This window comes from Ictalurus punctatus, chromosome 6 (assembly GCF_001660625.3).
Source record: "Ictalurus punctatus breed USDA103 chromosome 6, Coco_2.0, whole genome shotgun sequence".
In the NCBI taxonomy this organism is placed as follows: domain Eukaryota; kingdom Metazoa; phylum Chordata; class Actinopteri; order Siluriformes; family Ictaluridae; genus Ictalurus; species Ictalurus punctatus.
Window position 1 is genome coordinate 9,783,632 of NC_030421.2, and position 24,755 is coordinate 9,808,386.

Here is a 24,755-nt window from a genome sequence, read left to right on the forward strand (position 1 = left end):
CCTGCTCACTTCCAAACTGCTCATGCCATACACACTGAAATACACCCCTCAATGTCCTATCTAGTGCTGCTACTCATCTACTGTTCTCTGTGACTTTTCATACATTTACACCTGAGGCTAACTAAACTACATTTTGTTATACTGTACACTCATGTACAGTAGGGGAAATAAGTATTGAACGCGTTCAGTAAATTTTTCAGTAAATATATTTCTAATGAGGCTTTTCGCATGAAAGTTTCACCAGACTTTAGTATTAACGTAAGAAATCCTGAAATATAAAGAATTCACAACATTAAATAAAGTGGACTGACACAGGGACAAAAAGTATTGAACACACTAACTGAAATGTATTTAATACTTCGTGGAGAAGTCTTTGTCTGTAATGACAGCTTCAATGCACTTCCTGTATGAAGAAATTAATCATTTTGGCCCATTCTTCTAAACATATTGTCTTTAAATCTTGTTCAATTGGATTCAAGTCAGGTCAAGACTGGGCCATTCTAACACCTTGATTTTTTTTTGTCTGAAACCAATTGAGAGTTTCCTTTGCTGTATGCTTTGGATAGTTGTCCTGCTGGAAGGTCCACCCACGTCTCATTTTCATCATCCTGGTGGATGGCAGCAGATTCTTCTCAAGAATCTCCCGGTAAAGGGCTCCATTCATCATTCCTTCAATTATATGAAGTCTGCCAGTACCATGCGATAAAAAACAGCCCCACACCATGGTACTCCCACTTCCAAACTTCACTGTTTGTATAGTGTTTTAAGGGTGATGTGCAGTGCCATTTCTTCTCCAAATATGGTGTGAAGTATGACAGCCAAAAAGTTACATTTTGCTCTCTTCTGACCAGACAACACTCTCCCAGTATTTCATAGGCTTGTCCAAATGAGTTGTAGCAAACTTTAAATGAGGTTTGACATACCTTTTCTTTAGTAATGTAGTCTTGAGCAGTGGAGTGCATTGCCTATTGTTTTCTCTGTGACAATGGTACCTGCTGCCTCTAAGTGTTTCTGGAACACTTTCCGAGTGGTCCTTGGCTCTTTTGGCTACTCTTCTGACTCCCTGGTTAGAGATCTTGCGAGGAGCTCCTATGTGTGGCCGGTTGATGACGGAGTGATGTTGCTTCCACTTGCAGATAATGACCCCAATGGTGCATACTGGGGGATTCAAAAGTTTTGAAATACATCTGTATCCGATTCCATCAATATGTTTTGCAACAATAAGGTTGTGAAGGTTTGGGGAAAGCTCTTTGCATTTACCCATCCTGAGATGTTTCTCGTGTGACACATTGGTAACAAAAAGCCTTTTTTATAGACCATCAATTTACTAACCCAACTGATATTAATTTGCATGGATAGGGGGTATAATTACTTATGGAATTCAGCTGGTTCCTTGCCTTACCTTGCCTTGGAGAACTGCTTTTTCTTGGCATGTTCAATACTTTTTTCCTGTGTCATTCCACTTTCTTACACATAACTCTATTTATAGACTTTCATGTTGTGAATTCTTTATATTTCCAGATTTCTTCAGTTAATACTGATGTCTGGTGAAAATTTCATGTGAATAGCCTCATTGGAAACATATTTACTGAGAAAAATGTTAACATGTTCAATACTTATTATGCACAATGATGACAATAGAAGATTAATTAAATTGACTATTGATAGTGTGTGGATTTGAATGTTTACCAGAGAAAAAAACTTCTGTTCATAATATGGGACAAAGAATGATTTAAAGCACCACTGACACAAGAAATAACAATCAAGAGATAGCACATTTACTACCCACACAGTATACTTCAGACTACAAAATTTAGTTGCCATTCTGACTCATCAGTAAATGGTATAATAATATATTTAATATGTCTATTAGACATATATGTAATAATATACAATAAAATGTGAACTGTACTAAAAAGTGTGTAAACTGAGTTTTTCTGTATCCCTTTATAAGGATTGCAGCAGTCCTTCTGGAACCAGTGAGTTGAAGTGTCTGAGAGCACGAACAAGTGAACTGACTGCACAGGTTAGAGCAGTTTTTTTTTTCTCAAGAACACCTTATTTATATCTGAGCATAATTCATTTCGAAGAGTTGTGCTAAAATGTGTTATAGGTTACCATCCCTATTGTTTTTATAGTTTTTTTTTTTTTTTTTTTTTTTTTTTTAAAAGATTAAATCATTTATGAAGTAGTGATTCAGTTAAGAATAGTGGACTTGATTATTGGTGAGTTATAAATTTAAGGCTTATGTTCGAATACTGCAGTGTTTGTCAGCTTACCTTGTCTGCGAATTCACAGGTTCACCAGTTACATCTGCTGCTGGCTTCAGATCATCAGGAACGGGCAGACTTTATTGACCAGTCCTTGAGGAATAGTAAATCACTACAAACACTGAGGCAGGACCTGAATGACTCTCTCACATTGGTGTCCAAGCAGCTTGCCCCTTCGATTTTGGAGTGTGAGACACAAAGACTGGACAGGAGCATAAGAGGAGAACAGCTCAAGATGTTTCTCAGTCACTGTTAATGAACTAATGAGGTTTCTTATCATTGCAGATGGGTAACAGTCATTTTAGTTAGCTACAGTGCCTTGCATAAGTATCCACACCCTTAAGCTTTTCCATATTTCTGGTGTTACCGCCTGGAACTGAAATTGACCTAATTGTGATTAAATGTCATGAATCTAAAAGAAATAGCCAATAATATTGTTGAGGTGAATCAATATAGTTTGCTATAATTATTTACATACAACATAAAAAGCTGTGATGGCATAAGTATTCACCTCTGTTACTGTGAAACCACTAAATTTGTTTTGGTGCATCAGTTGCCATCACATAATTAGTTGAATGGATTTGACCTGTCTGCAAATAAAATGTCACATAATCTCAATATAATTAAACCTGTCTCTGGAAGGTCCCAGACAACATTCTTAATCAACTAGCATCATGAAGATCAAACAGCTTTATTTTTAGAAAAAGAATCTCTCAAGCTTTGAACATTAACAAGTTATTAAAACTTGGAAAGAACATGGCACATCTGTGACTATGCCTAGAGGAGGCCATCCACCACAATTCAGTGACCAGATAAAGAGGGAAATCAGAAAAGCAACCAAGAAGCCAAGGGTTGCATGCAACATGATGCTCCCATCACTATGCTTCACTGTGGGAATGGTGTTCTCAGGGTCATGAGCAGTGCTGGGTTTTCGACAAACATTTGTGCCAATACCAAAAAGTTAAACGTTGTTCTGCAGTCTAAAGACATGCTTTTTGGCAAACACCAAATGGGTTCTCATATGATTCATCTCTCTTCTCATAAAGTCCACCTTTACAGAGTATTCATGCTATGGTTGTCCTGTGAACAGCTTCTCCCATCTGAGCTGTGGCTCTCTCCAGTTCCTTTAGAGTTACCCTTGGCCTTTTGGTGGCTTCCTGGTGGTCATGGTGTATACTTATGCAACACTTAGTCACTGTACCTTTAAGATTCAATTATCTGATTTACCAGTCTTATTTGGTATATTGGTCACCTTTAGACTTTAACTGTTTTAGCAGGGAAAAGCACAATTCTGTTATTTACTTAACCAAACCTGTATTTGTGTATTTATTTATTTAAAACCATTTAGGCAAGTAAATATTTTAATTTGTAATGTTTTTATTTTTTATTTTTAATGTTCAGAGGTTATTTGTAAAGTCTGGGGGGGAAAAATACCTAAAAATGCATAGATTTTGCCTGTAAAAATAGTTACCCTATTCTTTGTTTTCAGAATGATGACAGTGTGAACCTTAATCCGGGCAGACTCTGGCTTCATAAAGCCATATGGAACCTAACTGCTTTCCATTCAGGATAATATTAATCTTGCAGTCATACAGTAACGTGTGCTTACCAGCCACTTTATTACAAACACCTGAACACTGGTGCAGTCTTGTAATTATCCAATCTGCAAATCATGTGGCAGCATCACAGTGTATAAAATCATGCAAATCAATAGCTTCAATTAATATTCACATCAAACATCAGAAGAGTGGGGGGGGGGTTAATGAGCAGCAGGAGGAACATGTGTAGTTCGACAGAGGAAGAGAACATAGAGTATTAAGCATGCTCTTATCCTGTAGTAGTTTAAGTGGATGTACATTGTGCGCAGAGTTCAAGCAAGGATGCCGACAAGGCGAGCTATGACATCGTAACTAAAAAATGAGCTAGAAGGCATGAGGGCACCCTGGGATATAAAGCAGCCAGCCACTCCACCCTTAACAAACTTGAGTGAAGAGTGGAGCGTTACAGCTTCCACATATCCTGGTTAACCAAAACACTATGCCCATGAACCCTCCAGATCTTTGCCAATACCTATAAGAAATTCTATTAACAAAAGACTTGATTAAACAATTATGTTTTCAGCCTAGACTTAAAAATCGGGACTGTGTCTCGAAAGAGTCCCGAAAAAGAATTAGAATGCTGTTCCATAACTGTGGGGCTTTGTAAGAAAAAGCTCTTCCCTTACTGTTTTTGTTTTTATTCGAGGTACCAAAAAGAGCCTGCATCAGCCTACAGGTCTGGCGGATCATAAAAGACAAAAATGCCATTCGGATATTGTGGTGTTCTACCATTCAGTGCTTTATAGGTCATTAGTAGTATTTTTTAATCAGTGCAAAATTTTACTGGGAGCCAGTGCAGTGTGGATAAGTAAGAAGTGATGTCATCTTCTGGTTCTAGTAAGTACTCTGCTGCTGCATTCTGGAATAACTGGAGCTTGTTTTATGTACCTACTGGAACATCTACAAAGCAAGGCAATTATAATAGTCCAACCTAGAGGTGACAAAACGTGAACTAGCTTTCCTGCATCTTTCCTGTGGCATAACCATTATAAACATTATATAAACATAAACATTATTTTTGTTAATGTCCATTAGGGTGGAGAGATATGCTGTGTCTTGGGTGTGTATCCATGATGAACAAACAGGAGTGTAGTCTCCTCAGTGTAGTCCCAGGTAGCTTGTTACAGGCCACCACATTGTGAAATATTTGCTCTATTTCCAGAAAAATTCTCATAACCTCAGTTAGTTCTCTGGTATCCATGTTTCACTGGTAATTGATGAGCTATGATTGTTTATTTCTAGAATACGGTAATACACAATGAGATTCACTGTCCTCAGAAGCATTTGTCGAAATCTGATTTCCAAACACATATTCCCGACGTTATTAAATTTAAATTTTGCCCACAGTCATCGTTCGGATTCAGGTTGAATGCAAATAAAGTATATCCATTCAGGTCACATACTGTCCTCAGTTTATTGCCATCACCTGGAATTCACTGACTACATTACAGGACTGATAAACAAGTTGAAATGGTTTTGCAAGATATTGAGTACCATCTAAACAGAGTGCAATAAACTCTGCATTATTTAAAATTAAAAGGGTTTTTATTGTATTATCCACTGAAGACTTCATTGTCTAAAATCCCAAAAAATAATGGTAGACTGCAGCTTGACTGAAGGTCTTCATGCAAGGAGGTTGTAAGGACTGCTTGAGCATGACACAGTTTTACTGATGGAGAGACGGTTACTTTCTTCACAAACAGTAGCACTGAGTATTTTCAGAATGAAATTTGCATTTCCTTCCTTCATCAAGCAAAATGAATATTTACAGCAAAGTGTTTTAATCCTCAAATCAACACCATTCAGTAAAAGTTTAGCCTGGAAAAAATACAGCACTGTGCAAATGTCTTAGGCACCCTATTTTTTTAGTACAAACTTTGTTATAGATTTTTTCTTTTATGGATTCTGCAATATCAAGTCAGTACAAAAAAACATGTTAGATTTCCAAACATTAGTTTTCCAGCACAAAATGAAATCTTACAGAAAAATGTATGTCAGTAAAGAAAGCAGCATATTACGTAAGAGATCACTTTTCAGACAAAAAAAAACATAATGAAGCCTTCTGAGTTTTGCTGCAAAAATAAGAAGCAAGTGTGAAAGTCAAAGTCTGCAGAAGAACTGTGGCTGGTTCTGCAAGACGGTCAATAAAATGTACCAGCTAATTTCTTTATAAAACTACACAAATTGTACCTGAGACTGCTAATAATTTTTTTAAGCAAATAGTCGACATCAGATATCGACTTTGTTTCATTTATTTCTGTTTACTGCTCTTTATAGTATTTTTTAAATCTAGAAACGTTTAATTTAATTATGTTTGAAAGCATATTTGCTCTACAGTGTTTCTTTGCATGTGCCTAAGACTATTGCACAGTACTGTATATCTGAGTGAATGTGTTCTATCAAGTCAAATCTGACCCTTTGTTCAAGACCGTCGTTTCAACCTTCTGGATCAGTGGCTTCCATATGCTCTGCTGTGTTTTTGTAGAACAGCCCAGTGCAAAATTGTGTTTCTAGGGCATCTTACCCATATTGTGCTACCTTTGAATGTCTTCTCAAATATAAAAATGTGCTGCTAGATTGAGGAAAAATACCCCCAGCTTTATCATTAGCTATGTTAGAACAATTAGGGTTCACAATTTTACAGACTAGATGTTTAAAAAAAAAAAAAGAAGTGTTGTTTAAGTCATGTAGAAATCCAGGGGCCAACAGTCTGTCAGAGCAGAAGGTGGAGGTATTTTGACATAAGTTCTTTTTGCTACTTGTTTGGGTATAAGGTAATGTGAAAATATCTAATTCTGACTTACTCTGGGATACACTGTGTAAAAAAAGCCATGATATTAGAAAAATGTTTAGCTGGTGCTGGCTCAAATTTAGCCTATTACCCAAAAACACTTAAAATTCAACTTAGAAGCCAATACTCACATCTACCTCTGAGCCCAGTTGGAGATAGAAAAAAACACCAACCGTGAGTGAGAAGAAGCAAGGGTCCAGCTTTATTGGTTCCGTTCCACCACACGAGATCCACACCGATGAGAATTCTCAGAAGTGATCTGATACCCTGAGCTTAAGCTCCAGTATTATACTGTATTTACACAGTAAATAACCCATATGTTTCAAGAAGACTATGATATCAATACCAATAGGGCTAAAAAAGAGCTCATGTACCTTACTATTATGTTAAAAAAAAAAAAAAGCTATTCCACTTACCAATAGCTCAAAAACCAGGGCGTTTCAACTTACACATAGAATCAAAACCAGGGGTTTTCAAATTACACATAGAATCAAAACCAAGGGATTTCAAATTACACATAGAATCAAAACCAAGGGATTTCAAATTACCCATAGAATCAAAAGTGGAGAGACAAAACAATCTAGAGTGACCTTGGTCTTACTATTATCTCGCGGGGGGGCAGCTTGACTCAGCTGCCCTTATAAATGGCTCCTCATGGTTCTCTCTTAAAATTAAGGCCTTCCTTGCGAGACAAGAATCTTCACCATCTGAATTATGAGTAAGTTATATTTTTCTGTATTTCTAGTTTATAATTTATTTTCATATTTGCTCTATATCTCTTTTATATATAGTTATACTGCTTGAAAAACGGTTTACTGTATTTCCTACTTCATAATATCATTATATTACCCTTCTACTGTTCCGCATATCCTGCTATTCTGTATTTTATAAAGAGTTTTTCTATTATTATAAGATATTGTAATGTCTTGTATTATCTTAATACTCCTTTTCATTATTCTTATAAAGTTATTTATGTGTGTGTGCGTTATGTCTACATGCCCGTCCTTGACTGTGCGAGAGTGAGTGTGAGTGTGTGTGTGTGTGTCAGTACTCCTCAGCTCTTATACTTTTTGACTCTTCGACTAGTAAACCATAGTGTAGTACTCTTAAAGTTTAAATTGTAAATATGTCAATATGCCAATTTGTCAATATCCGCCTAAAACCGCTTCTGTGTGTCTAGGTGCCCATCGTCAGTCCTTCCTCTCCCCTTTACTGGATCTGGATCTGGACACTCATTATCAGCTTGTGCATCTCACTGCTGATATCATGGTGCTACTTAACTATCTTAGCAGCACCCCCTCTAGAAATGGAAATGCGGGGTCCCCCCCCGATACAGAATCTGCCCCGTGAACGTGTGTGCTGACGCCTCTACACAGCCAGAACCCCCCTCCAGCTTTCAGTCTGAGGGAGATGTCCTCTTCTCTGATCCGGGCCCCGACCATTCGTCCCTCTTCTCACCTACCAGTCCGCCCCACTCTCACTGGTCCCCTCACTTCACCTTTGCTGATTTTCCCATGTCCCCAGGACGTACCCCATTTTCTTCCCCCTCCCGCTCTCCTCCAGACTACGCACCCACCAGTCCTGTGAATTACCAATAAAATTACATTTTACTCATACTAAGTCTCCCTCATGTTTATTTCATGTCATTTTTATCCACAAAACTGGATTATTATTATCCATCCATCCATCCATCGTCTATACCGCTTTATCCTTTTCAGGGTCACGGGGAAACCTGGAGCCTATCCCAGGGAGCATCGGGCACAAGGCAGGGTACACCCTGGACAGGGTGCCAATCCATCGCTGGATTTTTTTTTTTTTTTTTTTTTTGTAAGAGATGTTAGAATGCTTGCTTTTGTACACCACAAAGGCATACTATTATAATATTGACAAACACTGACAGAATAAATTCTAACAACTTTAAAAACCCAGAAGGCCACACTGAAGTTAAAAGTTCTTTGAGATGTCAAGTACAAAATAAAAGTTGAGCGTTACACTGAATTAAATTTTAGCACTAACAGCTCAAATGCTACTTTCACATCTCTCGTATTACACTGCAGACTCTCTGTCTCTTGTTTCACACAAACACAAGTGGTGCCATCTTTTATCGCCTGTAATGAAAATGACCTCAAAGGACTTCAGTATTAAGATTACTGTAATATTGTTCCTCATCTTTCTTGCTGGGCCGATTGTTTTGTACATTTTAATGGACGCTTTTTCTTCTTAGCAGAAGCTTTAAGATAATATACAGGTAAGATTATGAAATAATTTAATCTAAAAATATTACATGTATTTATTTATTTCTTTTATGAGTAAACATATAATAAGCTGAACAATGTACAGTCAGCTGGTCATCATCACAAAATAACCGCTTCATGGTCATACAAGACACCCTGAATGCGATATTGACTGGTATTATCTTTTACATATTAAACCACACACAGAGGCTACCTACAGGCATATTAGCTGGACTGTTAATCATCTGGGGCTGAGCCAAGATTCTTCTCCATAAAAAAACTTTTTTAAAATCCTTCTAAATAGACTGTTTCCATACATATTTTTTCTTGCATGTGTAGGCTAATTGCTAAAAATGTGAAAATTGGACGAAAAGTTGGATTTATCATAAAACTTGCCTCGGGTGTTATCACTGTTTGCAGGACTAACAGACTGATAAAATAGAAAACTTTCTGGCTATCTAACACGAGACTAGGCTAGTTTGGTGTCGCTAACCAAGGGGAGGCACAATTAAGCTATCATTGTATGGGTTTAGCTGCTACAGTGCCATGCAAAGTACGTTAGCTGTCCTTATACTCTGCTCATATCATGTTCACATAACTAGTATAACTCATATAAACTCTCTCAGACTCGTATAGACTCCAAGCTTGATAATGTAATGTCCACGCGATGTCCATGGCAGTCGTCAAATCTGACCACTGAAATTCTTTCATTTTGTTAATTTCACCAGAAAAAAATAGAAAATGACTGGCATAAAAACAAACCAATCTCAGGACATCTGGTATTGGGGCTGGATTTCAGTGGGGGCAGGTGCCACCATGTAGCACCGCTCCTGGTTATGGACACTCCCTTTCTTCATGTAATGAGTGTGCACTGTGGTAGGCATATGACAAGTGCAAAAACTTAAGGTAATGGATCCAACAATTTTCGATCAAAGTGGTAAATACAGTGTAATTAATTAAAACATGTTGCTAAATTGTAGACATCTTGCATATAATATGTGCAAGTATGTAATATGCTGATTTTACCATTGTCAGGAAAAAGATTTTAGAGCGTTGACTATCAAATCCACCATGTTACTCAAAGTAATGTGAGTGTACAGAGAGTAGCTAATGTAATTAACAACTGAAATACTGGAAACAGCAGTCAACATTTAACAACACAGCCTTTTTTTTTTTTTTGTATGACTGGTTAATCTAGCTACTTTGTGATGGCCAGAGCTAAGCCATCACATTAAAAGTGAACATCTAGCCCATTTAGCTTCCAACAAACTTACCAGTAGGCTTACCCTGTCTGTTATTTAATATTTCCTTATTTTATTTATTCATTCATCTGGTTTATGGTCATTCCACATCCCATAACAATAAACACAATACTTGCAAGTTTTGGCAACATTCACTTTCACTCTATTTAGCAATATTTTCAATTATATGCTCCATGTTAGCTGGTCTAACACATCATTTTGTTTGTTACACTTATATTTTGTTATGTCTCTGTTTATTTATTGATTTGAGGTTTTATTTATGTTATCGTGGCTGCTGGGAAAAGGAGGCTACAATGTACACATCGGCAGCTGTATCTGATGTATCTGATGGCTTCCAGTGTGTAGTCCCACTGGCAAATGACCGGACTGCAACATAGGGCAAGAATTTCTGTTCCACAGACGCTACCAAGCCTGCAAACATCATCTGCTGAGGACATGTTTATATGCTCATTTGTTTATTTCATTTGACCATTTAAATGTAGTTGGGTGTGATCCCTTCCTGCCTTAAATGGTTGTATACTGTCTGTTTTGTCATTTATACATACATTTACATATAAATGTTTGTAATAATTTTGTAACATTGTATGTCTACCCCTCGTAGAAAAAATAGAAATGGGCCCTGTTTTGTCAGTTGTGTTAGGTAGTGATCGGAAGTTCAGATAACTTTGCTGAATGCGATTCAAAGATCTGAGTCAGTAAAATGATCTGAACTTCCCATCACTACATAACACAACTAACAAAACAGGGCCCATTTATATAGTCATTTCATTCATTTCAGCTACTATAATTCAAATGTTACATGTTAAATTCCCCAACACACCTAGTACTTACGCAAATTTTGATCAGATTTGGAATAAAAAATAAACTATAGGCTTGTCTTTTATGTACCTCACTTTGACATTCACCAAATGCCTTCCAGCCTGCTAAAAACTGTGCTTCTTTTTTTACTTTTAGGACTCTCTCTCCTTTGCTTCCAAATTGAGACTAAACCTCCCTTTTTTTTGGGAGTGCACATTCTTTTACCCATACATCATATTGATTCAAGCATCCCTCTCCATAATTTACCTACATAAACATGATATTAGGACCAACATATGAACAACCTGTGCACGCCATAGCATACACCGCCGCTCTTTGCTACATGCTTTACACTTTATTCAACTTTCACAATGACCTTCAAAATAAGTTAATCAGTTCAACAAACTGTTGTAATTAAATGAATACATATTCTCATACACACGTTCCCATTTATATTCAAAATATTCAATTCCCCAAAATGATTGACAGAATGATGACCAATAAAATAAAACTTTACATGACAGATGTTAATTTTCTCCCTGCCCTGAATTGCATGTCTCAACACTCTGGTTGTGAAAGTGTAAAATTCAGGTACTCTGGGATTATTAGTAGTATATAACAACCTTATCTGATTAAACCCAAATGGTACAAGAGAATGAAAATCTCATTAATGAGGTACAGAGAAATGTGAAATATGTTATAAATCTCCAGGCATTCAGTTAATCATATGAAATATAAATTTAAGAGAATAAACCATAAGAATGTGAAAGGAATTTACCTGTGAGGGCAAGTCCACATACAGAAATTTGGTTACAGTTACTTACAGTTTCTCTTCTCTTTTTCAATTTATTTAGCAATATTTACTTGTGCATCAAATTTGCCAAATTTATCATGTATCGCTGATATGATGGATTGAGTCAATGGGGCATGCCACTTCTCTGATAATAACCCGCCGCAAAAATACTGCACCTCTTGCGCTTCTTAATAAGTACTCTCTTTACTTATTGATTGCTAGAAATGGACTCTTTCCATTATCAAGTATTTTTACCGTTATTATCTCTCTCTCTCTCTCTCTCTCTCTCTCTCTCTATATATATATATATATATATATATATATATATATATATATATATATATATATATATATATCCGTCGGTTTGTATCTTAGTTTTGAAGCTGTGACCTAAGAAACACCTATATCTCTGCCGTTGCAGAGGGTAACGTTCCTGGAACTTCTTATAAGAAATCGCTCCATGTAATACTTCTCTCAACGTAATACACGTATTTCTTATTTCATTGACTCACTTCCATACAGAGAGCAATACACTATGATTTTATAAAATTCTAATTTACATGTGAGCCCACCCAGGGACGCCAAATTGTGGTGGAAATTTAGATGAACACCAGTAGACTCCTCCTCTTAGATTTTTAGTTTTAGTTTTAGTCTTAGTTTTATTACAAAGAGAGATGAATACAGGATCGAAGATGAGAGCACTCTGAAGCACTCGTCTCTCACATGCACTATATAAATTTAAGATGAGGAGAGGTGGACATCTGCGAGACTTGAAAAGGGAGTTCTAGGAGGTTTGAGCCAGTTTGGTGGTTTCAAGGTCTTAGCAGATGTGCAGACATTTCTGAAGACAATAACATGTTTGTGTCAATGTTAGAGGAAAAAACTATCTGTACTAACCTCTATGACATGACCGCAAGCGGCATTATTCACTAATGAACATGAACAGAGTGAACAGAGCTATTACAAAGTAAGAAATGAATAATTTACCTCACACCCAAAAGAAAGTTGAACCTTAGTTCTATCACATAGGCCATCGAGTCTCTAAGTTTAGCTTCATGTACAAGTTGTCCACGCTTCACTCTCATGCAAGCATGAGGTGAGAAGTGCCAGATGATCTTGAACATCCCCCTTAATGTCTTGGGAAGGGGATCCAGTCACATTATGCATTTAAAGGGCTTGTGTCTTGTCCTCATAGAAAAACTATTGCCCAGATGTCTCTGAGTTTCAATGCATCTTTGTCACCTCAACGATGAACAAGTATGCCTTATAAACTCTGTGCCATGATGCTCTATGGACATTTTGCTGGGAGCGCTTGGTACAACATCTGGCAGTACGTCTGACTCCAACTCAGAAGGTTGTGTGTTCAGATCACGTTGGGGTCATTAAGTGTGCCCTTTTTCATACAGACTGGTGTCAGCTGATTTTCTGCAGAGTCTAATGCGGAGACTATTATATGGACTTGAATCTCTATGATTACCATCCATGTCGTTGTCAACCTCATACTGTTACGAACCCGGTCTAGGTTGGGCCGCAACATACAATAAAATAAAAAAAAGAAAAGGGTTGGCGAGACCAAGATTGTGTTTACCTTGTTTTATTCTCCAGACGAAGCACCTTTTATATATATAGTGGTTTCACTCTTCATAAGCCGGCCAGGCCAAAATAATAAACAAAAATACCCTCTAACCTTACCAAAAGAAAACTAACTAAACTACAAGAAAAGAAAACAAAAATACACCATCTTCCCTCAGTCCCTAGCTAACCCAAAACCAGGAGAAAAGAAGAATCAACACAAATGGCGCCGACCTCCTACCAACCACTCTTAACCGTGTACTATTTACAGAGGTGACTATTACTGTGTTAATTAACAAAAATTATATATATATATATATATATATATATATATATATATATATATATATATATATATATATATACACACAAGGGTATCACATGAAGTGTAACGGGGTAGAGCATAAACAAAGTCAAAACAGGCATAAGGTCATACACAGGCGAAATAGTCATACACAGGTGAAATAGTCATACACAGGCGAAAAGCACTTCTCTCTATACACAATGCAATGGCAATGATCTGCCCTGGGATGGAGACTGACGAGGCTTAAGTACACTTCCGGAAACGTGCAGGCAACCAATCTTGTCGCACAAGGTTGGAGCAGGCGTGGACAAGACGTGATCGTCCAGTAGCAAGCTGGAACGTACGTATGCAGTAGGCGGGGCCTAGATAAGGGGGAGGAGACAAAAGAAACCCATCCCATCACTGACATACACACAAATGGCACATAGAGCAAACAGAAATACATTGGAAAACGTAAAAATACTGAAAGGTAACAAAGCTCAGGTAGAAACTATTTTGCCTAATTACCAGTAGTAACTTAGCAACCTACTGTAATATGTTTCCAAATTTTGTGCATTGTGCTTGCTAAAAAAAATTGCCTGAAAATACCTCTTGAGATATCAGAATACATTTCAGTGGGCCTGTCGAATAATTGCCTGGATTAATAATGTTTGAACAGTAGAGTTTTCTATTTGAGTAGTATGTTTGTATTTTTTCAAAGAAGAAGACATTTTAAGCAAAACTCATCCTCACAACAGTGACTCCTGCTTTGCACAGTACAGGTATCAATTGGAAAGCATCAGCAATGTAAAACTTTGTCCTCTGGACCAGAGAAGGCTAATCCCAACTGGCTTTCACACCATTTGGAAACCATAGTCAATTTCAACCAAACTTTGGCTTTTCCAGCCAAGAACAGAATCCCAGCGAGCAACAAGTGGGTATTATAAAAACCTAGTCTTGATCTTGAACCTTGGAACCTCAGATTAAAAGCCTGGGCTCTAACGCTAAAACTTTTTTTACACTCAGGCCTGTAGTTTGGGGCTGTGGACACACTAATTCAAACAGTTTTCACCGATATAACTGGTCCTCTTCCCCTTGATCAGAGAGGGCTGATCCAATCTGGTTCTCATGGCTTTCTACAATCTAATACAGTTTTTTAAATTTACTTTGTTACTATTTTCACAAGTAATTGGTAGTTTTTCAAAACTCTTAGTACAAAACTCCAAATTGATCACACTTGTTACACAGCTAATCATTCTTTCAAAACTTGATCTTGTGTTTTCAGTAAAGTTAGGCATATTTTCTTTCCACAAAATCATTGTTTCAAAACACAAGCTTATTGTAACATGTAATGAAAACATTATTGTAATCATCAAAACACAACAGTATGATCTTCTTTCAATTTAGTACGTTTAACAATCAGTTAATTCAACAGAAAACAATGCAAGATACTGATTTCAAATCACCCTTGGTTCTGACACTGTCATCACAATAGATATTACACTTACAACCAAAACTGACAGTATTTTTTTCAACAGCACTGTTGTTTCATTGTGAAGCAAAATGAATGTAAACAATTTATTGTAAATTGAGATAATCTCAAATTAATTAACATCAAGCCTGTCTTCAACCATAAATTTTAATCAATATCAAAGTGAATATCCTCGTTGTGCATGCACTGTGGGAAAAACCTTCTGGCATGACGAATCTGCAGTTATGTCATTGCAAGCCTATCCATGGCTTGAAGGAGGGTGACATGCTCATGGGGAAGGCAATCATACACCTTCAAATAGAGAAGAATTCCTCATGGGTTGAGGAAAGTGTAGTATGGTGGGAGATGGTAATGGTAAATGTTCTGCACTTATATAGCAATTTTTTAACCTTCTAAAGAGCTTTACACTGTGTCTTATTCACCCATTCACACACACAATCACACACCAATGGTAGCACAGCTGCCATCCAAGGCACTAGCTTGCCATCAGGAGCAACTTGGGGTTCAGTGTCTTGCCCAAGGACACTTCATGGGCCATGAATTGAACCACCAACCCTACGATTAGTGGACAAACCTCTCTACCAACTGAGCCACAATTAACCATAAGGTCATATAAGGGGATATAAGTTCATGAACTGAGGACGAGCCTGAAACCATTCCCAAACCAGTTCTTCAGTTGATCTTTGTAGGGTGAACTAACCTAGCAGCCTCTGCCATGGTTAGGCCTCTGTTAACCACATGGCCAATAATGATGGCCCAGACTTCATTTGCAATGACAGTACATTGCCCTCTGCTTACATTCCTCTGATGACCACCTCTTTGTCTAGGCACATGCCCACCTCTTTTCTAGGCCCATGCCCACCTCTTTGACTAGGACATGCCAAACCTCTCTGACTAGGTCCATGCCCACCTCTTTGGTGGGGTCCATGTCTAGCTCTTTGATCCCTCTGCAGGTTTCCTCTCTCTTATACTCTATCCTGCTCCATGTTTGCCTATTGCAAATGCTCATATACACTTCTATTTATATGGTATTTAAATGTGATCACAAGGTGAAAGAAATTATTAGTAATTGGGATTTTATTATGATTGGTCTATCCTGATTGAAAGCTCTTAAAGCAATTTGTAGTTTATACCTTATCAACACACCAACACACAATGATCAGACCAGTTGAAAATCTATAGACATACCAAATGATTAACTGATTAACCATTAAGCTCAGTTGGATTAAATGATAGACAAATGTATTAAATTGAACGAGAAGAGATGCAAATGAACAGTTTGAAGTATTATGAAAGATTTACTGTGAATGAAAAGTTTGCATAGAGGAAACACTTATTATTTGTAGTGAACGGAATACTTTGTAATTTTGTGTTGTGTACTAACATAATTGAAAATATGCTGAAATGTTTGAAAAAAAAGTGCATTTTTAATGATCTGGTGTGAAATTAGTATTAAGAGTTTTGAAAATTTACCATTTGCTTGTGAAAATTGCATTAAACCAGTTTAAAAAACTGTAACAGAACTTATGACTTGTGTCGTCGAAATTAGACAACACTCGCAGACACGTTCTCTGAGGTGAAAAATGTTTATTACAGAAAGATGGTTAATATAGGATAGAATAAAGCAGGATAGAATAATGAGAGTGCTCTGTGCCGCTTGTGCTGAACCCCTACTATATATATTGTCGTGACAGACTGACAGCCGGCGCACAAGAAACTAAAATTGCTCCTCCCACGACTGCCGCGGTGGTGCTGAAGAGACAGCCCCACTTCAACACCGCCAATGTTTTGGACAGTCGGAAAGCACGTGGTGGCGGGGCGGAGCCACTGACACACACTCAGCCAACGAATGGCGAGCGGGATGGGAAAATTACACCATCTAGCAGACTGGGGAGAGTATAAAAGGCCGCTCTTCCTCGAAAGGAGAGAGACCTCTCACAAGATATGTGCACGTGGCTTCATGTCAGTTATCAGTGTTGTCGGCATTCCGTGTGCTTTACTAATCGCCGTTGTGTGTGTCTTGTTTTTCTTTCAGACGACTCAGACCCGAGTGAAGATTCCTCTCCCTGGCTGTAAATGCGGTGTTGCCTGACGGCCAAGAGTAACCGCCATCTCTCAGAAAAGCCCCGGTGCGACTCCGACAACCCCGCGAACAACTGAACCCTCACCACACGATTTCACGCACCCCACGCAAGCACACACATACTCACTCGCACTCACTCACACCTCCCAGACCGTCATAAATATAGATCTCACTTGGCAACACGAAAACGGCCTCCCGTGTGTCTGTGCTCCACCCACCGCTGGCTAGTTTCCCTACACTGGTGGAGGATGCGAGCATGAGCACAGATCCACCCACCTGGAAAAAAGGGGGAGAGTTTTTTTTTCTTCCCCTTTGGGTTTCTTTTCTCCTTTTGTATTAAAGCCCCATACTCTACACCACCCTTAAAAAAAAAAAAAAAAAATTCAATAGATGGATTCCCTGCTGCAGCAATGAATGGAGGCCAGCCTCCAACAGCAGACAATAATAGAGCAGCTCACTGCGAGCCTACAGGTCGCCACCCGGGAGATGCTGGGACGCAAGCCCCGAGGAAGGGAGGAACTGGGACCTCCTCCTGCCATAAGTCCTCTTCACGTCCAAGAGTGCCCCCAGGCATCCACCGGCTTCACACCCTTCGAGCTCCTCTTCGGACAGCAACCTCGTGGACTGCTGGATGTGGCACAGGAAGCCTGGGAAGAACAGCCTTCCCCGTTTCGCTCGGTCATCGAGTATGTACAGGAGATGCAGGAGAAGATCGATCAAGTGGGCCCGATCGTCCAGGAACATATGAGAGCCGCCCAGGAGCAACAGAAACGAGTGTACAACCGTCCAGCACAACCCAGCGAGTTCCAACCTGCCGATCAGGTACTCCTGCTAGTACCCAGTAGCTCCTGCAAATTCCTAGCTCGGTAGCAGGGCCCATATACAGTCCTCGAGAGGAGAGGTCCCATGAACTATCGCCTGCAGCAGCCCGGTAAGCGAGCAGACACACAAATGTACCACATAAACCTGCTGAAGGATAGAGCCAGAAGGATAGAGCCAGTACCGGTACCGGTACTCTCTGCGTTTGCGGCCCTAGACACAGATCCCGACCAGGGCACCTTAGTCCAACTGGGCGAAGGCTCTCACCCCCACCCAAAAGCAGGAGCTGACAGAGTTGGTGGGTCAATTTATCGATGTTTTTTCTACCTCCCCAGGCATGACGCAGATGGTACAACATGAGATCAAGACTCACCCAGGAGAGGTGGTGCGGCAGCGGTCCTATCGGGTCCCGGAGGCCCGCCGTAGGGCTATCGAGGAGGAGGTCAGCCGGATGCTGTGGGACAACATCATAGAGGAGCCCAACAGCCCCTGGTCTGGAGTTTGACAGCTAGGGTGGACGGCCTAGTGGAGCGATTGGGGAGGGCTCGGTTCATCTCCACGCTAGACCTAACAAAGGGGTACTGGCAAGTGGCGCTGGCCCCAGAGGCGAGACCGAAGATGGCCCTCAGCACAGCGAATGGCCACTGGCAGTACTGGGTTCTCCCCTTGGGGCTACATGGAGCGCCCGCAATGTTCCAGGGGCTGATGGACATTGTCCTGTGACCCCATCGTGCCTTCTCAGCCAACTACCTGGATGATGTGTTCATACACTCCTCCACTTGGTCGGACCACCTGTTCCACCTGCGGGAGGTCCTGAAGGAGCTCCGGAAGGCCAGGCTGACAGCCAACCCCAAAACGTGACACCTGGGGCTGACCGAGGCACAGTGCCTCGGCTACCGTATTGGCCGGGGCTTACTCAAGCCCCAGATGAAGAAAATTGAGGCAGTGAAGGGTTATCCTCGACCTACGTCAAAAAACAGGTATGTGCCTTCTTGGGGTTGGCAAGGTGCTATCGCCAATTTGTACCTAACTTCTCTCTGTAGCCTCTCCCCTCTCAGATCTCACAAAGAAGGGCCAGCCAGACCAGGTGAAATGGTCTACAGATGCGGAGCAGGCCTTCGAAGCCCTGAAAGATTCAGTGCGATGCAACATGGACTTCACCCTTCCATTCACCATGCACACAGATGCATCCGAAACCCGGCTGGGCGCAGTTCTCTCACAGACTTTCGACAGAGAGGAACACCCGGTCCTCTACATCAGTCGGAAGTTGTCCCCCGCTGAGAAGAACTATGCAGCCTTGGAAAGATAGGCCCTGGCGATAAAATGGGCCATCGAAGAGCTACAATATTACCTGGCCGGTCGGCACTTCGTCCTGGTGACAGACCACACCCCACTACGGTGGATGGCCAAGGCCAAAGACACCAACGCCAGGGTAACACGATGGTTCCTGGCATTACAGGGCTTCTCTTTCCAGGTCCAGCACCGGGCGGGGACCCACCATGGGAATGCAGGTGGTCTCCCACGACGGGATGCACTGTGGGCCCAACAAGTGGTGGCAGTAGGCTCGGAGCTGAGGGGAGGTACTGCCGCGGCAGACCGACAGCCGGCGCACAAGAAACTAAAATCGCTCCGCCCGCGACTGCCGCGGTGGTGCTGAAGAGACAGCCCTGCTTCAACACCGCCAATGTTTTGTACAGCCGGAAAGCACGTGGCGGTGGGGCGGAGCTGCCGACACACCCTCGGCTGATGAAGAGCGCGGGGCACGAAAAAATTCTTTTCACACAGACCCATGATTTTCTGCGCAGTCTAACAGGGATGCTGTTATATGGACTCCAATCTCTATGACCACCACCCATGTCTTTGCCAACCTCATGCTAAAAGGTAACAAAGCTCAGGTAGCGACACTCTCACCTAGTAACCATTAGTAACTTGACAACCTGCTGTATGTTTCCTTAGTTTGCCCATTTTGCTTGCTGAACAAAACATGCCTGAAAATGGCACATTAGATGGTTTCACTGGTCCTCTCCAAGGATCTGGAGGATCAAACAGGGGGGTCCTACGACGCCCAAACAGGGACTATTTTACGCTCAGCAGCACTATTCAAGGACACAAACCAGCAGGGTTCAACCACGGCTCTGTCCTTCATACGTCTTTAGCCACTGACTGCCTGCAGTCTGAGACATACAAAGAGACAAGGTTCTTGTGAAACCTGTAAAATGGTGACGTTAACCAAGAGAATGTTGAACTTTGGTCCTATCTATTATGTTGGCCAGTTTCTAAGTTGAGGTCAACTTAACCCCAGTGCTTTCTGTTTAACGACCTTGTTCGTATTTTTGCTTACAACTAGTAGACTTTTGACCAGCATGTCGCTTGGAAATTGTTACCAGCAGAACTCTTATTCGTAAGGCTCACTCTGAAGATTTGTCTTGGTTCAAGGAATGCCTTCGTGTCATGGTATGAGAACAAGTAGAATAGCATCAGCATCTTTAATTAAACTTGGCTTTTCTGCACGAGGAGACCAAAATTTCTAACAAACAAGTTAATTCCACACCTCAAACTGACGTGCGATCTTGGCTCTGTATGCCTCGCAAAAAGCAGCTTTATGCCACCTTTGCCACCGATTGCCCATCATCTGACACATATAATGACACAAAGGCCTCGTACAAATGGTAAATGTGTGAAGTCACCCAAAAGAAAGCTGAACCACGGTTCTATCGCATAGGCAGTCGAGTCTCTGAGTTGCGCTTCAGGTATAAAGCGCAACCTTCAAATCATTAGGTTGCGTGTTCAAGTCATGTCGGGGTCATTTGATGTGCTCTTTTTCACACATACCCATGATTTTCTGCGCAGTCTGACAGGGATGCTCTTATATGGACTCCAATCTCTATGACGACCACCCATGTCTTTGTCAACCTCATGCTAAAAGGTAACAAAGCTCAGGTAGCGACACTGTCACCTAGTAACCATTAGTAACTTGACAACCTGCTGTATGTTTCCTTAGTTTGCCCATTTTGCTTGCTGAACAAAACATGCCTGAAAATGGCACATTAGATGGTTTCACAGGTCCTCTCCAAGGATCTGGAGGATCAAACAGGGGGTCCTACGACGCCCAAACAGGGACTATTTTACGCTCAGCAGCACTATTCAAGGACACAAACCAACAGGGTTCAAACACGGCTCTGTCCTTCATACGTCTTTAGCCACTGACTGCCTGCAGTCTGAGACATTCAAAGAGACAAGGTTCTTGTGAAACCTGTAAAATGGTGACGTTAACCAAGAGAATGTTGAACTTTGGTCCTATCTATTATGTTGGCCAGTTTCTAAGTTGAGATCAACTTAACCCCAGTGCTTTCTGTTTAACGACCTTGTTCGTATTTTTGCTTACAGCTAGTAGACTTTTGACCAGCATGTCGCTTGGAAATTGTTACCAGCAGAACTCTTATTCGTAAGGCTCACTCTGAAGGCTTGTCTTGCTTCAAGGAATGCCTTCGTGTCATGGTATGAGAACAAGTAGAATAGCATCAGCATCTTTAATTAAACTTGGCTTTTCTGCACGAGGAGACCAAAATTTCTAACAAACAAGTTAATTCCACACCTCAAACTGACGTGCGATCTTGGCTCTGTATGCCTCGCAAAAAGCAGCTTTATGCCACCTTTGCCACCGATTGCCCATCATCTGACACATATAATGACACAAAGGCCTCGTACAAATGGTAAATGTGTGAAGTCACCCAAAAGAAAGCTGAACCACGGTTCTATCGCATAGGCAGTCGAGTCTCTGAGTTGCGCTTCAGGTATAAAGCGCAACCTTCAGATCATTAGGTTGCGTGTTCAAGTCACGTCGGGGTCATTCAATGTGCTCTTTTTCACACAGACCCATGATTTTCTGCGCAGTCTGACAGGGATGCTGTTATATGGACTCCAATCTCTATGACCACCACCCATGTCTTTGTCAACCTCATGCTAAAAGTTAACAAAGCTCAGGTAGCGACACTCTCACCTAGTAACCATTAGCAACTTGACAACCTGCTGTATGTTTCCTTAGTTTGCCCATTTTGCTTGCTGAACAAAACATGCCTGAAAATGGCACATTAGATGGTTTCACAGGTCCTCTCCAAGGATCTGGAGGATCAAACAGGGGGGTCCTATGACGCCCAAACAGGGACTATTTTACGCTCAGCAGCACTATTCAAGGACACAAACCAGCAGGGTTCAACCACGGCTCTGTCCTTCATACATCTTTAGCCACTGACTGCCTGCAGTCTGAGACATACAAAGAGACAAGGTTCTTGTGAAACCTGTAAAATGGTGACGTTAACCAAGAGAATGTTGAACTTTGGTCCTATCTATTATGTTGGCCAGTTTCTAAGTTGAGGTCAACTTAACCCCAGTGCCTTCTGTTTAACGACCTTGTTCGTATTTTTGCTTACAACTAGTAGACTTTTGACCAGCATGTCGCTTGGAAATTGTTACCAGCAGAACTCTTATTCGTAAGGCTCACTCTGAAGGCTTGTCTTGGTTCAAGGAATGCCTTCGTGTCATGGTATGAGAACAAGTAGAATAGCATCAGCATCTTTAATTAAACTTGGCTTTTCTGCACGAGGAGACCAAAATTTCTAACAAACAAGTTAATTCCACACCTCAAACTGACGTGCGATCTTGGCTCTGTATGCCTCGCAAAAAGCAGCTTTATGCCACCTTTGCCACCGATTGCCCATCATCTGACACATATAATGACACAAAGGCCTCGTACAAATGGTAAATGTGTGAAGTCACCCAAAAGAAAGCTGAACCACGGTTCTATCGCATAGGTAGTCGAGTCTCTGAGTTGCGCTTCAGGTATAAAGCGCAACCTTCAGATCATTAGGTTGCGTGTTCAAGTCATGTCGGGGTCATTTGATGTGCTCTTTTTCACACATACCCATGATTTTCTGCGCAGTCTGACAGGGATGCTCTTATATGGACTCCAATCTCTATGACGACCACCCATGTCTTTGTCAACCTCATGCTAAAAGGTAACAAAGCTCAGGTAGCGACACTCTCACCTAGTAACCATTAGTAACTTGACAACCTGCTGTATGTTTCCTTAGTTTGCCCATTTTGCTTGCTGAACAAAACATGCCTGAAAATGGCACATTAGATGGTTTCACTGGTCCTCTCCAAGGATCTGGAGGATCAAACAGGGGGGTCCTACGACGCCCAAACAGGGACTATTTTACGCTCAGCAGCACTATTCAAGGACACAAACCAACAGGGTTCAAACACGGCTCTGTCCTTCATACGTCTTTAGCCACTGACTGCCTGCAGTCTGAGACATTCAAAGAGACAAGGTTCTTGTGAAACCTGTAAAATGGTGACGTTAACCAAGAGAATGTTGAACTTTGGTCCTATCTATTATGTTGGCCAGTTTCTAAGTTGAGATCAACTTAACCCCAGTGCTTTCTGTTTAACGACCTTGTTCGTATTTTTGCTTACAGCTAGTAGACTTTTGACCAGCATGTCGCTTGGAAATTGTTACCAGCAGAACTCTTATTCGTAAGGCTCACTCTGAAGGCTTGTCTTGCTTCAAGGAATGCCTTCGTGTCATGGTATGAGAACAAGTAGAATAGCATCAGCATCTTTAATTAAACTTGGCTTTTCTGCACGAGGAGACCAAAATTTCTAACAAACAAGTTAATTCCACACCTCAAACTGACGTGCGATCTTGGCTCTGTATGCCTCGCAAAAAGCAGCTTTATGCCACCTTTGCCACCGATTGCCCATCATCTGACACATATAATGACACAAAGGCCTCGTACAAATGGTAAATGTGTGAAGTCACCCAAAAGAAAGCTGAACCACGGTTCTATCGCATAGGCAGTCGAGTCTCTGAGTTGCGCTTCAGGTATAAGTTGTCCACGCTTCACTCTCACGCACTGGGGTGAGATCTGCCATTTGATCTTGAAAATCTCCCTTAATGTCCAGGGAAGGGGAAACCAGCCAGGTTATGCCTTAAAAGGGCTCGTGCCTTGTCCTCTGAAAAAGCTCTTGCCCGGATGTCAGACACTAGTCGCAACAGTCACAGCCCACCACCTGTCTCCGAGTTCCAATGCGTCTTGATCGCCGCGCCGATGAACAAGTATGCCTTGCACCATGATGCGCTGCCGGTTTCGGGCTGGGACCTCGTGGCGCAACGGTAGCGCGTCTGACTCCAGATCAGAAGGTTGCGTGTTCGAGTCACGTCGGGGTCATTCGATGTGCTCTTTTTCACACAGACCCATGATTTTCTGCGCAGTCTGACAGGGATGCTGTTATATGGACTCCAATCTCTATGACCACCACCCATGTCTTTGTCAACCTCATGCTAAAAGGTAACAAAGCTCAGGTAGCGACACTCTCACCTAGTAACCATTAGTAACTTGACAACCTGCTGTATGTTTCCTTAGTTTGCCCATTTTGCTTGCTGAACAAAACATGCCTGAAAATGGCACATTAGATGGTTTCACAGGTCCTCTCCAAGGATCTGGAGGATCAAACAGGGGGGTCCTACGACGCCCAAACAGGGACTATTTTACGCTCAGCAGCACTATTCAAGGACACAAACCAGCAGGGTTCAACCACGGCTCTGTCCTTCATACGTCTTTAGCCACTGACTGCCTGCAGTCTGAGACATACAAAGAGACAAGGTTCTTGTGAAACCTGTAAAATGGTGACGTTAACCAAGAGAATGTTGAACTTTGGTCCTATCTATTATGTTGGCCAGTTTCTAAGTTGAGGTCAA

General features: G+C 41.0%; 1 protein-coding gene and 1 non-coding gene across 3 annotated transcripts in view; both read left to right on the top strand.

The window, feature by feature from the left end:
• The window catches only part of si:dkey-230p4.1 (centrosome-associated protein CEP250), a 58,991-nt gene extending 53,725 nt beyond the window's left edge, over positions 1 to 5,266 (top strand). The window contains exons 23-24 of one of the 2 annotated variants that reach the window (XR_001813965.3): positions 1,955 to 2,026; positions 2,299 to 2,339. Coding sequence is in view for 1 of the 2 variants with exons in the window: in XM_017480025.3 (XP_017335514.1) it covers positions 1,955 to 2,026; positions 2,299 to 2,526 (300 nt within the window). In the remaining variant the exon portion in view is untranslated. Of the gene's footprint in view, positions 1 to 1,954; positions 2,027 to 2,298 lie in introns of both variants that reach the window. The other variant, XM_017480025.3, reaches the window with a different exon arrangement.
• An 18,887-nt stretch (positions 5,267 to 24,153) lies between these two features.
• Positions 24,154 to 24,225, top strand: trnaw-cca (transfer RNA tryptophan (anticodon CCA)). The gene has a single exon. It is a non-coding gene; the product is annotated as a tRNA-Trp (tRNA).
• Positions 24,226 to 24,755: the final 530 nt, after the last annotated feature.